Source organism: Lepisosteus oculatus, chromosome 3, assembly GCF_040954835.1.
Source record: "Lepisosteus oculatus isolate fLepOcu1 chromosome 3, fLepOcu1.hap2, whole genome shotgun sequence".
Classification (NCBI taxonomy): Eukaryota; Metazoa; Chordata; class Actinopteri; order Semionotiformes; family Lepisosteidae; genus Lepisosteus; species Lepisosteus oculatus.
In genome coordinates, this window is record NC_090698.1 from 58,695,824 (window position 1) to 58,710,401 (window position 14,578).

The 14,578-nt window shown below is 36.3% G+C and overlaps 1 protein-coding gene across 2 annotated transcripts in view; it reads right to left on the reverse strand.

Moving 5' to 3' along the window:
- Nucleotides 1-14,578, reverse strand: part of LOC102685231 (aldehyde dehydrogenase 1A1) — a 32,971-nt gene that overhangs the window by 2,512 nt on the left and 15,881 nt on the right. The window contains exons 4-14 of one of the 2 annotated variants that reach the window (XM_069187313.1): nt 13,556-13,696; nt 13,238-13,367; nt 13,012-13,073; nt 11,685-11,813; nt 11,406-11,519; nt 10,846-10,948; nt 9,529-9,713; nt 6,713-6,877; nt 6,241-6,398; nt 4,239-4,313; nt 55-353 (exon numbers count right to left, since the gene is read on the reverse strand). In XM_069187313.1, the coding sequence (XP_069043414.1) occupies nt 338-353; nt 4,239-4,313; nt 6,241-6,398; nt 6,713-6,877; nt 9,529-9,713; nt 10,846-10,948; nt 11,406-11,519; nt 11,685-11,813; nt 13,012-13,073; nt 13,238-13,367; nt 13,556-13,696 (1,278 nt within the window). In that variant the 3' untranslated portion in view covers nt 55-337. Of the gene's footprint in view, nt 1-54; nt 354-4,238; nt 4,314-6,240; nt 6,399-6,712; nt 6,878-9,528; nt 9,714-10,845; nt 10,949-11,405; nt 11,520-11,684; nt 11,814-13,011; nt 13,074-13,237; nt 13,368-13,555; nt 13,697-14,578 lie in introns of those variants that run through there. The other variant, XM_069187312.1, reaches the window with a different exon arrangement.

Below are 14,578 nucleotides of genomic sequence, written 5' to 3' on the forward strand. Positions count from 1 at the left end.
GCTATGTAGAGGGGTTGTAATTGCCAAACTGTAAAAATCATGTCACACTGGGATTCTGGGAGAAGCTCTACAGCAAGGAGAATGAGAGGAAAATTCAGGAGAACTTTTGCAATATCTTGCCTGTGATAAACAGCAGAGACGCCTCTAGAATTCCCACAGTAGGATTGTTTGCTTTCTTCAAGATAAGAGCATTAAAATCCATCAGGATTACCATCCAGATCTGTAAGATGAAGGTGTGGAGGTATAGTTCCTCTCCACTGTACGTAAAAACGTCAGTGGGAATTCCAGCACCTCCTGCTAGTTTGTTGTTGTCCCAATAAAAGTTATCTTTCCAAGCTCATCTCTGATTGGGGCTGTGGGTTATAATTGAATAAATTGTTGGTTATAGTGAATCCTTGATTGACCAGATCCTCCAGATTGATTCTTCCAATGTGTTAAGATAGACTCTCTTTTCTTGAACAGCCTTCTCCCTTACATAGGGCTCTAAGGTGCTAGTCCTTGGGTACATGGACTGTAAAGTGTCTTTGTGACTATGAAGATTTTTTATTTTTCGGATATTGCTTATGTAATTCTTATTAATCCCTTACCTACATTAGCAAATCCAAAATAACTATCATAATACGCATGTAGTGATCCTCTGTAAAGGATTCCTAATAGAGCCCCTTAAATTTCATTGAAGAGTGAAATAAGAGTCCAGCCAAATATTTTCAGTATTTCTGAGCACCATTTTTAAATTGCTAAGGTAATTTAATTGTTGCATTATAAAAATAATTTTATTTTATTTATTTATTTGATGGTATTTTAATACATTTTTAAATAACTATTATTTCCCAGATGAAATTGTACATCACATTTTATTATGTGAAATTTGGGAATATAGAAGAGATATGCTCCATATACAGTATCTGCTGTAGGAAAGAAGTGATGGTATGGCATATTATCATATATATAGTTTATATGTCTTTTGTATACCATTGTGGATGTGGAAAACATGTTTGTGGAAACAAGTCAGTGTTGCTTAATATGCTCCATAGCTTACTAGAGAAGCATTACAATATGTATTGAAACTTATGCAACAGGCTTTCACTTTCTCATTTTCTCTCCATTTTGATAAAATTCTTTTAAAAGCATATACATTTTTAGTGACTGCTCAGGAGACTGAAATGGAAATTACAGATAGACTTCAGTGAACTTCTGTGAACTTAAGTGTTGTCAAACCATCTGGAGACCTATTGTATATAATCAAATTAGTGCACCATAACAAGGCAGGCTTTATTAAAAGCTGTCTTGCATCTGATAATGTTTACTGTCTCTTTCACATTATACACACTGCTACCCCTTGAAGTACTCTTTCACAGGAGAAAGTTTTTCATCAGCTTGAGTGGGGATATTCATGGTCAGTGTTAGATTGTATGAGTTTGAGATCAGGTTTCGTTGATATGATTAAAGCTCTACACACTAATCCTATACCAAAAGAGCTAACAGAAAACTGGTGTTTGTCTTAGTTTGTTATTTCTGAGGGCACTAGCTAAACATTTCCTCTCCACTCCACATCTATTCCTGTGTTTCTATTAAAAATAATCAATATTGCATATTAGTATATGTTGATAAAGTACTCTTAGATGTAGACATTTTTCCTGTTACTGTTGCTTCTGTTAACAGCATCATCTCTTAATAGATTTTCCCTATCAATCCTTCATCTGTTAACTACATTCCCACTATAGGGCAGCTGATTTTCAGAATGGACAATAAATTATTATATCCCTAAGAACTCTGGGCCAAAACTACAACCATTGAGACTTAAGTTATTGAACACTGGTACACTGATATGCATTCATAGCATAATGTTGTAAAACTAAGTGTAACTATATTATAATTTCAATGCACTAATGGGATGTAAAATCAGCATTATCTACCATGTATTTTCTAACCCCTTTATCCAATGCAGAGTGGCAGGGGATCCATTGTACAAATTTGCATTAATGTAGCTAACATTTTAAATGGATAAAGCTAGGCTACCTTTAATTTCTGTAGCTGCTTAAACTTTTAAAATACTTCAGAATCATATTTAGCCCCAACAGAAGGGTAGAGACCGTGTACTAACATCAAATTCTGGAGTATGACAAGTCTGCAGGGAACTGGTTTCCCTTCCTTTGTCTTGCAATTACAGACAGTTAGGTATAATCCTGACTTCTGTATCTTGGTGTCCATTTGAAGAAAGTCTAGCCCCTCCATATAGCCTTCAAGATTGAATACATACTAATGTTCCCTTCAGACCAAGTTTTTGGTCTTGTCTCTACATGCTTAATTGCAGTATAAAGACTCAAGAAATCCAATAATCTGTGGCAAACATTTTTGCAGATATTTTTAATTAGAATGCTCTCTATTTCTTCCTGGCCTTGTGAACTTAATAGGAGTTAACTATGTCTTCTTTCTATACGTGAGCAGTCTAACAGTACCATTCCCTGGGGTTTTAGGTTGTCTAAAAACCTAATACTGTACATAATCTGTTTGGTAAAACAATAGGACAGGTTTCCATCCCAAAGTTTAGAGGCTTTATATAAGCCTTTATTAGTTGTCTCTAATTGAAATCTATTTGGAATAGGGATTTGAATATTACATTTGAACACATTTCCTCAGCCAGTCTTGATTGCAGTATTGATTGAGCTTCCAAACAATCGAAATCCTCAAAATTCTTAAAACTGTTCCCACTAGTATACTCTAGGCTGCAAAGGAACAAGTTATAGGTTTATTCCATACTGAAAAGAGAAGAAAAAGGCTTCGAAGGCTCCATGGCCGAAACGTTGTGTTTTCTTTCTTCTCTTTGCAGCATGGAATAAACCTATTGTCTCGGACGTCCAAAGGGACTAACCGTGGGGAGCAGGAGAGCGGAAAAAGACCCATATGCGTAGCGGCGAGACGGGAAAAAGGCCCGGGCTCATTAGTGCAAAGAGTTCAGGAATGCCGTATAGAAACCTATGCCCTCAGGGAGCGGACGTGGGACGCCCTGATGCTAGGCGGGTCTCAGGACATGCAAACGTCAATGCTGAGCGAGGACAGATTGCAAGACCCGGAAATATATAGCCCAAGGGAAAGAGAGGGACAGGAAGGACAGCAGACCAGAAACTAGGGACAGGACAGAGAAGGAGCGCCCTCTGGCTGCAGAGGGCGTGACACCTATTACTTGTTACTCTGTCTGTAGGACTCTAAAGAAACCTTCATACATATGTTTTAGGAGTGTCCAGATGTGTTTTTTGCACAGATCTTCCGTGTGTGTATTCTAGACAGAAATGTTTCTTGCTAGAATCTGGTGCTGTTTTTAAATGATGACTCAAATTTTGATGACTAAGAACAACTAAGGTAGGTGTGGGCTGAGTTTCTTTTGCATTCAGTATATTCATGTAATGCATACTGCTAAAATCAAATTTTTGAATTGTCATGTTCGCTATCCATGAACATTTCTCTTTTTTGTGTATGTGTTAACTGAACACTGTTTTTGTTAACTGCAAGTAAGTGGCACGAGTAAGGCTGCTTTTCACCCAAGCGGGTGAACGTCAGTTTAAAGTGAGTATAACGGCAAATGTCGCACTGTGGTGGAGTTCAGCAGCTTGACTTATCACTCTTTGTAAATTTACGGATCTACAGAAACCTAAATAAATGTGTTGTGCCTGAGTTGACACGTATTCTTCATTCCTGAAGTGGACTATTCACATGAAAAGTGAAGTTTAATTGAATGAAATCAAACATCAGTGTGGATGAATAGGTCCTTCTCCCATACAGATAATGCTTTGGGATCCTAAAAGGGATCCCCTTTTAGATTGGGATCGAATCTAAAAATCCAAGGAATTATTACTAAAAATAAACATTCCATAGAACGGATAGCTACTGTAGATGGCCCAAGTGCATCAACAGAATTAATGTCTATGTCTTGTGAATTGTGAGACAGAACTTCCAAAAACATCAATATTGTCTCTTTTAAAAGATTGGTGATTGCCCAGGTGGTCAGTTTACTGTTAGATGTCCCAGTAAGAATGTACAAATTCTCAAATTATTAGGCGTCATGATCAGAAAATTAACCCAGCCCAGGCAAACTACAAAGTCAATTGGCAAAACAGGGATATGTCCAGATTCACAAATATGTGAAATGTCTAGGAACGCTGAATAATATATTTTCAATCAATGGATGAAAAGAAAGATGTAGAATAAGAATACCTTTCGACATTAATAATGGTACTCACATTTCTCTTCCATTCCCAGACATTTTAAAACCTCCAAAAGGACTCTGAGAACTCATTGCGTTGTAGCAGTTAACCCTGTGAATGTAGAATACAATCATAATGTAAATAATTGTAAAGCAGGGCATAGCTGACTGTATGTTTACTACATATACAGGCTATATGTATCTTGCATACTTTAAACATACAGAGATCTTTTTTCTGCTATTTCTTTTGCCACTGTGATGTTGCACCTCTCACAAAATTGTATTTCCTTTTTCAGTCTTTCATAATCTAAGTATACCATATTCCGTACCTTTTTGTGTTTTTTTGCATTGTTTTTGCAATCACGGTCGATTTTTTTACTATTTCTACAGTACACACTGCCCAACACTTTTTGCTCAATTTCTCAAAGCAATTGTGATATATTTTAATTATTTTACACTACATAATATAATAGCCTATTGACTGATGTACCTGTCAGGCCTGAATTTCACTGCATATTAAGATACCACTAGTGCACACTTACCATACGGTGTGTCATTAAATAGAGCCATTGTATGTCACTATATATATATAAATTCTTCAATCAATAAGGAAAGTAAAAATAACAAAACAAACATAAATATAGCTTTAACATAGCTTTTTTCATGGCAGCTAATAGTTTAACATCGGCACCTTTCTTGTCATGTACATAATTGCTCACAGGATTCATTCATTCAACCAGTTTAAGTGTAAAAACTGATGTCTTTGGAGCCATTATAAAGTGTAGACTGTTCTATGGTGTTCACTTGCTAAAGATCAGTCGGACTAGATTTTCTAAATAGCCCTGAGTTGATTTATCACAGTGATGGAAATAAGAAAATATTACTTCAGATGCTGGGGACCAACCGATTAATTGCCACGCAGGAATCAAGCTGTTCGAATGTGACAGCATGTTTGTTGTCGAGTACTTGAGAGATATGCAATTATGAAGTGGCAAGAGAACAGTCTCGGGGCTGCGATGTGTATTAAACATGGCATTAAGAAACAGGAGCTGCTTATGTTGTAAAGATCCCTGTGGGATCGTGGGCACACTGAAGCAAGTTTTCTCTTGCCCTGGTAACACATTAAAAATCAATAATCCACGGTGCCTCACTTGGGGTTCTGTCAGTTTGTTTTCTTTATTGAGTTTGAATATTATGGCAGCACAGGCAGATGTTGACCATCTTATAGCTTCAGGTCTTAAACAGCTGTTCTTGTGCCAAATGTCATGAAAATGAAAAACAAAAGGAAAAAACTTCTAAAGAAAAACACATTGTATAACAAGTGTTGAGCAATCAGGATTTTCAGTTTGTTATAATTTTTTTCATGAAATCGGAAAGAGGAAAACATTTCTCCAAGTGCTCCAAGAACATGAATGGGGAAGAATGCTGCTATCACTATTTTGTCTAATAAATGACTGTTTTAACTGAATACAATAATATCAGCACTTTATTTGAATGGGGCCTTCAAAATGGTATGTGTTTGAATATTCTGTATTTATGTATTTTCGTTTTTGGGAAAACAAATAACCCTTACATTAAGTTCTTCACAAATTATGCCTGAAGGCTATTTTTAGACAAACAGGTCTACAGGTGCTGTTAGGGTGGTTAGAAAAGCTGAATACATGTTCTATACATCCAAACCTTTCTTGAAGGAACCGGGTCCAGCTGTTATTGCAGCTTGAGATAAAGAGATGCAAGCTTTTTCAGCACATGGGAAGCAAGGGGCACATTGTAATACTCGATAGTGCTGGTTTAGTATTATTAACCTTGACAGATAGAGAGATCAGTTCTGCCAATTTTAACCCTGGCATCCCGAACTGTGTTGATCATGAAGAACCACTACTTGAGGCCGATAACATGACTACTGATGTTTTGAATGTAGTACTCAAAACTTGCATTTTTCTATTAATTTTTTAAATCCATGACTTTGTGCACACTATTTTAAAAACGTAGAGCACAATAAAACACTGACATGCTGTATGATAAAATTACTTTCCTACCAAACAGTCCCGGCTTGCAGGGCTGATGCAATATAGAGTGCTTTGTTCATGTCCAGGGTAAAGACACCAGCTACCAGACCATAATGGGTGTTGTTAGCTCTCTTGATAACTTCATCCATGGTTTTAAACTTCATAATTTGTTGGACTGGTCCGAAAATCTAAAAAGTAATTGGAAGAATACAATCAGAACAAGGACTTGGACCCAGTCTAAAGTTGCAATCATTGCAAAGTTTGCCAATGTAATGCTAATGAAAACTAATAATAATAGAAGAATCACGCAGCAGATAATAAAAGACAAAACTCCACCCACACGGAGCTATACAGGTCATAATCCAATCCTACGGTGACCACAACTTTCAATCCAATTCCTTTTAAAATGATCGATTAATTTACATCATTAACTGGTTACATATAAATAAACTGATTGTAAGATTGTATTTGTGTTCATGCATAGTGAAGTGTATTTATTTACCTCTTCTTTGGCAATGCGCATGTCATCAGTTACATCAGAAAAAACAGTTGGCTGAATGAAAAAGCCTTTCTCTCCCCAGAACGATCCACCACATTCTAAATTGGCTCCCTCCTTCTTCCCACTTTCAATCAGATCCAGGATTTTTTCAAACTGCTTTTTGTCAATCTAAAAACAACAAAATTCAGCCTGTTTTTTTTTACCACTTCCTCTTTCTAAAATTGGCCTTGTGATTTTTATATCCATCCGTCCACTATATTCAGTCAGCTAAAATTATTCTTTGCAAAAAACAAGAATATCTGGACACTAGAAAAGTATTATGTGTAAATGACAGAAAACTGATATACCATATACATATACTACATACTATAAACTGATATAATATATACAATTATTATTACAATTATTCTGGATTTTTTGTCATATTTAATACTGATAGTTTTATAGTTTTTAATTTTAAAATTATTTAGGGAACAAATGAATGTATACTTCCATTTTATCATGCTAAAACCAGTTATATTGTATGAACAACTTTGAAATCGATTGTGTATACAGTATGTGTCTGTATTTAATCTGCCAATGGAAATAACTGCAGATAACTCTACATGTTACCCATGGATGTGTGCAATCACAGTCTGTTATTTGTCCTCCTGTCTTGTTTTTCATAATGTATATGAGATGAAGGGAACTCATAAAATAGAATCTTCACCTACATCCTCTGCAGATAAGAAGAAACCTAAACAAGTTGTGCCACACGAACTAGTTAAAATGGGCAATCCGTTTATGCTGTCAACTAAAACTGAAATGGTGGCAGTGAGTTCATGGATGGCCAAGGTAGGTGTGACTTTAAACTCCCAGACGACTTCTGTTCAGCAACTCTGGAGCTGGAACCAGGTGAACAATGGGAATAGAACCCAGAGAGTTTGCAGCAGCTAGAAGACCACTTCCACTGTAATAACATCAAGTCTTCCAAAGAAAACCTAGTAAAGTGTTCTGGTTGGATTCTTGGAAGAAAAATAATCCATTTATGATTTACAGCTTTAGCACAGTGGATCTGGGCATGGACAGAGCACACAGAATTTATGGAAACTGCTGTTCTGGAAGTCACAACAAGCCCTGAGATTATTTTTTCCACTACAGATAATTGCTTCTGAAAGCAGAGAATTTGGCTCTGTTTGGATAGATGATGGCTTTAAACTCCATTGTATTGTCTAGCAACCGCCCAGATGAGATACAATAATTGTTGTTTTGTGAGTAAAAAGGTGGCTGGTATCAAAAGATGGCAAAAGACCTCCATGCTGGAGGATATAGTCTACTTAATTTTGGTCAAATTAAACAGAGGAGTTCATTAGATCTGTCGGACTCATCTCATCAGACATGATGGAATAACAACACTCTTTTTTCTAGGAGACTAATATTTTCTGTATGATTTGTTAGAATTGCGCATGTGGGTAATATCAAACTCAGGTTTCTTTTTGTGTTATATTTGCTTATTATGATGGGACTTTTAGGTGCTTAGGGTGGTGTCAGATGAAGTATTTTTACATTACAGCAGTGTTCACTGAAAATAGCAATATCATTGACCTTTTTTCTACATTTATTTTTTCATCCAAACTGACACTAACCTCTTTACATTTTTTTTCTGGTACTGTTTCACTACTCATTTTCTTCATAAAATCATAATATTTCATAATATTTCCGGAATTAAGAAGGTTTTTCTAGTGGTTTGGAAGTCTGGTATTTTTCATTTCTCTTTCTTTGTTGGCAAATAGCAGTTCATGTGTATAAATGTAACCCTGCTATCTTTTTTGCAACAATTATGAGCAGGGTGGGGACATTGCTATATGTACGTTGTGTTGTACTGGAATAAATGTTATAGTTCTGACATTGTTGTGACAAGAGGAGGGATTCCCAGTTGGAATTCCTTCCTTTTCCCTTAGGGTTGAGGCTTTCTGCTTCCAATGTTGATTGGGTTGGTAATGAAAGGTTCGTGGTTGTTAGCAAGCAAGGCTATGAACTACATTACTGTCTTTGTTATTCTGCTCCTGCACTTTGTTTGGCAACATCTATGTATATTTTATGCATTCTTCAATTCATTACATCATTTATTGAAGCTGATATAGATGTAGATTTATGCTACTCACTTTGGCCTATATTCTCCTACCAGATAAAAAGCCTTTTTCTATGTCTACTTTTCCAGAAAAAAATATTTTTTACTCATTCCTGGTGGTCTTGCTAAAGGATGATTTCCATTTTGGTTTTTCACAGGATCAAGATCAGATCTGGTTTGCTGGCTTCAGTGCAACTAAAAAGATGCCTCTTTATATATGGTTTCAAGGGGAGGATGTAGGCATGGGATGTACGGGACTAATTATAATCAATTTGAGCCTTTTTTGTACTCCATTACAGGGCATGAAAGCTATGTAGCAAACAGAAAAAAGTTGTCTGGTTTTGGAATTTGGAAGTACCCATTTTTTCTAATGTTAGAATAGTTTTGATATCACAATGAGTTATTAATACTTAAGAAACAAAAAGTTATTTTTGAACACAGACTGCCCACAGAACCGAGTATGCAATGAATATTTGGAATGATGGAAAGTAAAGGAGAGATACACCCCTAGCACAGTTATAAATTAAAAAAATATGACAAATGTTTTATATCATTTTTTCACATTTAAAATAAGAAATGTTCTATCTTAACTCACACAGAAATACGCACAGCCTTTTGCTGTCAATGCAGATGAACAACTTCAAAAACAAATACTAGGAATGTCAGACATTTGGGAGTGATGAAGGCTAGAAAAGCTGAAAGGTACTACCTGTGGCCCCTGATCTACTCCAGGGACTAAAGGGTTTCCCAGAACACGTTTTTTGGCTCTCTCCACACTCTTACGTACAAATTCTTCATAAATTGACTCCTCTACAAATACTCTGGATCCAGCTAGGCAGCACTGGCCCTGATTGAAAAACAGACCATGGTGTGCTTGTTCAACCGCGTGGTCCACTGCATTAACAGAAAACAAAACACGTCTTAAAACAACTCTAACAAAACCTTTCTTAGTTTGATCCCACACTTCAGCAGTCTAAAAAGCAAGCATCCACACAAGATCATGTGTTACATGGTGTGCATAAGATACACTCTCTAAGTGACAATATTAACTTAGTACTATTAATCATAGTAAATTATTGAGGGTGAAACCAATATGTTTTCAACTAATATAAGACATCAAATGACATGTGAAAAACATTTGGTGTACTATGGCATTCTATAATAACCATGACCCTATGTAAACTCTGTAAGGAGCTCTAACAAGATAAGAACATTTTAAGTTCAAAGGTCTTACATAGTAAACACATGAGCCTGATCAAGATCAGTGTAAAGTAACATTGTGCCAGATAAATAATTTTACTGGTTTTAAAGAAGAAGATTTTTGAAAATCCCACAGATTAAAAAAAACTCATACTGTATATGACCCTAAATCATCTGACTGTCACGATTATAGTTCCCCCTCCTTAAGGGTGCTCCAGCCCTTTCACTTAAGACTTTATTCTCTGCACCTGTTTCCCTTTCCCAGCCCACCTTAAAAGCCAGGCGCTGACGCTCATCCGGGCTCTGCATCTGATTTCCGTATCGTGCGAGTCCGGGACCTGGAAGCGCCTGGTCCCGTTAAGGTTTTAATCTCGGTTCCCGTTCCTGTTCCCTGTCTGCCGGTTCCGACCCGGCCTTCGTGGTTTTAATTCCTTGTTCTGATGGATCTCCTGGTTTTGGACTTACCCTTGTGTTTTGGATACTCTAAGGATTACACTTTTGGATTGTTCGCCTCGGCCACACCTCCCCCGTGCACCAGCGCACCTTGGACACGCCCCCTTGTCTTCAGCCCCATATTCCTGCATGACGTTTCCCCAGTGTTTCCCCACTCCGTCGGCTTGTGTCGTCCGCATAGGGTCCGGAAAGAACTGTTCGTTACACTGACCTATTGGTGTAATTTTTAAACTCTGACTCAACTCACCCTTGCTTTCACAATTAAGCCGGATTGAATGTGTTTTTGTACAGGGCGTGTATTTTACAGACATTTAAAAACAAATCTAGATATTAACAATAAGCAAAATTAATAACAAGCACACCAACAACTTACAGTCAGCATCTGCAAACACAATGTTAGGATTTTTGCCTCCCAGTTCCAGTGTCACTCGTTTTAAGTTACTGTTCCCCGCAGCTGTTTTAATGGTCTTCCCAACCTGCAACATAAATATAAGGAGTATTTTCTCAACAGAATTTACAGCTAAATAATAAATATTTTCATCATGAATCTCACATTTAAACTTTGAATTACAAAGTCATGTTTCAAAGTGTTTTTTTCCCCCCAAAACTGAGCTCCACTATTAATTACACGTTTTGGGATAAGTCTTGGTGGTGCCCAATATACAAATTGACATTTTTCACTGGTGAAGAAATATTTCCATATGGACATAAAATAGAACTGAACTGCATGACTGCACAAGACTGAAAATACAAATTTAAGCGATATCACACACAAGAAGGCAACAACTAACAACTCGTTTTGTTGTGTGTGGATTCACATGGTTTGTGTGTATTGCCAAACGTGAATGTTGATTTTATGTAACCACACTGAGCAGCAAACTATAGAACCTTTTGCGAAAGTTAAAAAAAGGGAAAGAAAGGTGAATGATGTACCTCAGTTGAACCAGTAAATGCCACCTTGTCTATTTCCATGTGGTTGGCTATTGCAGCTCCTGCTGTAGGCCCATACCCAGGCACAATATTTACTACACCTTGAGGAAAACCAGCCTGCATTCAAACACATTTTAACCAAAAAAGGTTTTAACATCTGTTCAAATTGTACAATATAAAAATGGGTTTTAGAGCTACGGATTTAGCAACACAACAGAAACAAATATTGGGAAGCACACTGTTTTAGTTTATTTCATTAGAAAAGAAAAACACACTCTTCACCTCTTTAATTAATGCTGCCATGTGCAGAGCAGAGAGTGGAGTTTGTTCTGCTGGCTTCATGATAATTGTATTACCGCAACACAGAGCAGGAGCGATCTTCCATGCGAACATCAACAGAGGGAAGTTCCACTGCAAAAAAAGAACAACCTACTTCAAAGAGACCTCAGACTTCATTATTATCATCACCTGGGGGGAATTTGAGTCCAGCACAACAACACAACATAATGGTCATCACGAACAAATAGGTCAGGACAGACAATATATCAGTAATATATCCTATGAAAACCATTATAATATAAAAGACTAAATGATTTTACACTATTCAAAAGTGAGAAAAGCAGAGAGCATTAATGAATTCCTAGACCTATTACTCTTAAACCTTAAGCCTCCCAAATGGGAGAGTTGGAGGTGGTGGAGGTACCATGCTCTCCATAATTCTGATGGCTCTCTTTAGACACCTTTGCTTATAGAGTGAATTTATGTTGATCTGATTTACCCCAATGTTTTTGTTACTTATGTTCACTATTTCACCCAACTTATCACAACTTTCAGTACTGATGTTATCAAACCAAAAGTTAGACTTGTATGTCAAGACACTTTCAATTAAAAATTTACAGGACAAAAATATATAGGTTCTGTCTATTTTAAAGATGTTACACTTCCTTAAAAAGGAGTTCTCCACTTTAAAGAGCCATTTCTAGCCATTGTTACTAACAATGTAAGCCATTTTCATAAACGGACTGAAAATATTAAATTTGTATTTATGACCAGTCTGAAATACTTGTAATTCAACAACATTTACAGTCTGGCCAGTGTGACTACATTTTCCCCAAACTCAGTCGTGAGTTCTGAAAATCAGAAATCAGTAATGAGAACAGCACCCTGACTGAAAGAATAAGGGTGATGGAACCTCAACTTACTATTGTGAAGAATGAGCTAGGGAGCTGCTACAAGGGCGTAGATTGGGTGGTGGGAAGGGTACAGAAGTGATGAGCAAAGTGAAATTTTGGAGAGATATGTACAGTATACTGTACAGTATATAGCTAGGAGAGTGAACGAGATTAAACTCATCTTGAACGGCTGTTGAGTTCAGAGCCTTAACCTGAACCTGAAGCCTACTAGGCAATGGCTGTCTGCTAAAATAACGTATTTTGTATGGATGGCAATATTAGAATACATTCTGTATAATACAGTATATAGTTTTCTGAATATTGTCTACACTCATACACTACACTAATTCAGGTAATTCTAATGACTTTGAATTCACTTCATTTGTCATTGAGCATTAAAATGTAATAAAAAACGTTAACAAAATATTATTACTTACTGGTATGATCTGACCACATACTCCGATTGGTTCATGTCTAGTAAAAGTAAAATAATCTCCATCTACAAAAAAGAGCATTAATTCAGGACTACAGAAACTTCAGATAAGGAAAAAACAATTTTCTGATACACTGTTGAAACTTTACCTTGAAGTCTTTAACTTTGGAATTATTTAACCTTTACTTTATAAAACTCATTCTTTAAATGTGCACACAGACAGTACTCACCTACTGGAATAGTTTGGCCATGGATTTTGTCAGCCCATCCCCCGTAGTAGCGCAATGTTTTAATTGCAGCAGTCAAATCCACAAAGTAAGCAACCAGGAAAACTTTTCCAGAGTCAATGGCCTCCAAAGTCTATTAACAACAAGAATCTCAATAATTCCAAACAAAACGTATTTTTAACTCACCAATGCATTTATGTTATGGTTTTTACTAAATTCAAGACAGTGAAGTGAATTTATCCAATTAAACGGGATACAATTTAAAATTAAAAAGCTATTGTGAGCAGTTGTTTAAATGGGCTCCAGTACAGTGTTTCTTACGGCCAATATCTGACGGTCTCGTTCAACTAAATCAGCCAATTTGTTCAACAGCTGCCCTCTTTCTGAAGCATCCATTCGGCGCCATGGCGACCCCAGCTGAAATGCCTCTTTAGCAGCTTTCACAGCCTTGTCAATGTCTTCCTGGGAACAAAGCAGGATCCACCAGTTTAAACGAGTCAGTGGGACATACAGAAAATAAAATAAGCTGCACCAATCCATCGTTCAAGTATACCTGAATTATTAGTAACTGCACTCAAATGAAGACATTAATATTATGTTTTATTAGGTGAGAAATTTCCATGATAATGTGTTAAAGACAGTATCCCATTTAAATTATTTTAAGGCAGTTTTTACATACAGTACAAACTTTGCTTTAACTGATTTCGGATTTAACAGACTTTGTATTTAACAGACAAAATCTGCTACAGGGGAATGTGTAAAATCAGAAATACTGGACTTCCACTGTGTTAATGGACACAGTAAAGTGCAAAAATAATAAAACAATAAAAAATTTAAACATTGTTAAACATTTTTTGTACAAAATACCTTTAAATAAGTCTAAAAGGCGTGAATAACAAAGATGCCCTATAGGGAAGGCCAATAGTTAAAGGGTTATGATGGGTGTTGTTTGTGTTTTGTATGCTTCAGAGCTCTTTAAAAACAATCATAAAAAATTCACTAAAATGCTAACAATATGTAAAAACATAAATAAAAATCCGTAAAATGCATAAATAAAAAAACAGGGTAAACATAAATATTACATACAGTAGGATTAAAATTCAAGAATATAAATCATGTCAAATAGGGTTAGGTTAATTGCATGCAGGTATATGTTTGTGTTTCGTATCCCTTCGCTAATATTATACAGTATATTTATGATAAATGAAATAAAGGGTTTGTGCGCTTCATAAAAAGTGATATGATAACACCTCTTCCCCACTATTAGTCTGTTAAACCAATGGTGTACTGTTATTTAAACACATTGCTAAGAAAAGAAGCTGAAACTCAATGTGTTCTTTTCCT